Genomic DNA, 1917 nt, shown 5'->3' with positions numbered 1-1917 from the left:
ATGATGCCGGAGAAGGTCATGCCCATCAGGAACCGGCAGAAGCAGTAGGTCCCAAAGGAGCTGAAGTATGCCGTGGCCGCCCCCGAAACTGCCAGCTGCAGGTATGACCAGACCAGGGGGGCCTTGCGGCCCAGCCTGAGCCAGGCCATAAGCCCAGGTTAGGGTTCCGAGGTGGCAGCAGCTTCCCCCATGGCTGTCGTGGAGGGAGGATGAGAGGAAGCTACTTATCCCCACCCCCTACCCCCCAATTTGAAAGCCACTCATCCTAAGAGAAGCGCACTTGCTGGGGCCCAGGCCCTGGCAGAGGCCAGGGAGGGAGAACACGGTGTGGAAGGAGCGCGGGGATGAAGAGACACCTTCCCGCCTTCGTTCTTTCACTCAAGGAGAATTCTAGCTCCCGACCAAGACCCCACTCTCCCAGGATTTGGGGGAAGGCAGAGATTCTGCAGAGGCCCAGAAGCTGGTGCAGAGGGTTATGAGAGGGTCCCCTGAGTGACCTCCTGGCAGGGGGTAGCCCTTGAACCAGAACTCATGGCGTGTGAGCCCTTGAGGGGGCCCAGGCTGATGGGAGCAGGACCCCAGGAGCCGGTCTTCATTTGAATTGGTCATTTTGGCTGGGCCAGGGTGAGGTGGGGCTTGTTATACCGTAAAGGAATCCAAGGCCAGGGAAGCAGGGCCTTGGCATTGCCCCATTTGTAAGTGAGGGTCCAGGGCTGTGGCCCTAGCTTGGCCAGGTGGGCAGCACTTCTTTTTCACACACCGCATGTTACACTCATTCATTCCATCGTTCATTCATTGATTCTGTTGCACAGATGTCCATTGATGACCTCTAAGGGATAGGTCTGAGCTGGGGGCTGGTGACAAAGAAGACACTATGCATAAGATACAGGCTCATTCAGAGAAAGACCCAATGTGTCATGACACAGGGCGACAGGGGCTACGACAGGGCCACCCACGAGGCGGCTGAGGCACACAGCACAGTCCAGGGTGTGGGTCTGCAGTCCTGGAGACCCCAGAACCTGAAGATTGAGAGGAGGGGCTGTGGGGCGGGGAGAGGAGAGGGGGAGAGAGAGAGAAGGGGAGGCGAAGCAGGGAGGGAAGGGAAAGAGGATGGAGGAGGGAAGGATGCCAACTCCATCAGAGCCGTGGTGTGCGCTGCGCTTCGGGGCGTCTCTGTACCCTCAGGTAGTCAGCAGTGGCTCACCCACACAGTGGAGTGCAGCCTGGATGTAGGCAGGATGGGATAGCTGTCTGAAGCAACACGCAGAGGCCACGAATGAAGTGAAATGAAATCTTGATAGAGAAGCATGTGTGGGCTGTGCCCACGTTTGTATGAAAAAGGGGGATGGAGCACATGTGCGTGCTCAGGACTGTTGTTCAGTCGCCCAGTCGTGCCCGACTCTTTGCGACTCCACGGACTGCAGCTTGCCCAGCCTTGGATTGTATAAAATCATAAAACATCTCTGTGAGATACACAGAACCAGGCTGCCCTAGAGGAATTACTGGAGTGCAGGGCAGAGGGGAGAACGCTGGCCTGCATACCCACTTGTACCTTCTGGAATCTTGAACCATGCGAATGTATTATATAATAAATTATATAATACATATATCTACTTTAAAATAAATATTTTAAATACATATTAAATACATTAAAATACATATTATCTTAAATTTTAGTTTAAAATAAACTTTAATAGAGAAAAGTTAATGAACAGACTGGGGAAACCCTCGCCCCCAAAGGCTCACCTGTCTGCAAGGCTGCCAAACACAGCGGCGCCTGCCAGCACCCCGGCCATGTAGGCGGACTGAGCCAGGTCGCGGAGGGTGCGGGCCTCGCACACCAGGTCCCACTGCGGGGGAGGGAGGGACGCTCCAGCCTCGGCCTGGGGTGCAGCCCCCACCAACCCCGCAGCCCCT

At 55.5% G+C, this 1917-nt stretch overlaps 1 protein-coding gene across 1 annotated transcript in view; it reads right to left on the bottom strand.

Moving 5' to 3' along the window:
- The window catches only part of SLC22A20 (solute carrier family 22, member 20), a 22516-nt gene that overhangs the window by 20171 nt on the left and 428 nt on the right, over positions 1–1917 (bottom strand). Inside the window, 3 exon segments of the mRNA XM_010838048.1 lie at positions 1–135; positions 1747–1854; positions 1856–1915. The exon segment at positions 1–135 is cut by the window's left edge and continues 8 nt beyond it. Coding sequence (XP_010836350.1) covers positions 1–135; positions 1747–1854; positions 1856–1915 — 303 coding nt within the window.

This window comes from Bison bison, unplaced genomic scaffold (genome assembly GCF_000754665.1).
Source record: "Bison bison bison isolate TAMUID 2011002044 unplaced genomic scaffold, Bison_UMD1.0 scf7180017864089, whole genome shotgun sequence".
NCBI classification, from domain to species: Eukaryota; Metazoa; Chordata; class Mammalia; order Artiodactyla; family Bovidae; genus Bison; species Bison bison.
Note: the sequence above shows the minus strand (reverse complement) of the source record. Positions and strands in the feature narration are given on the sequence as shown.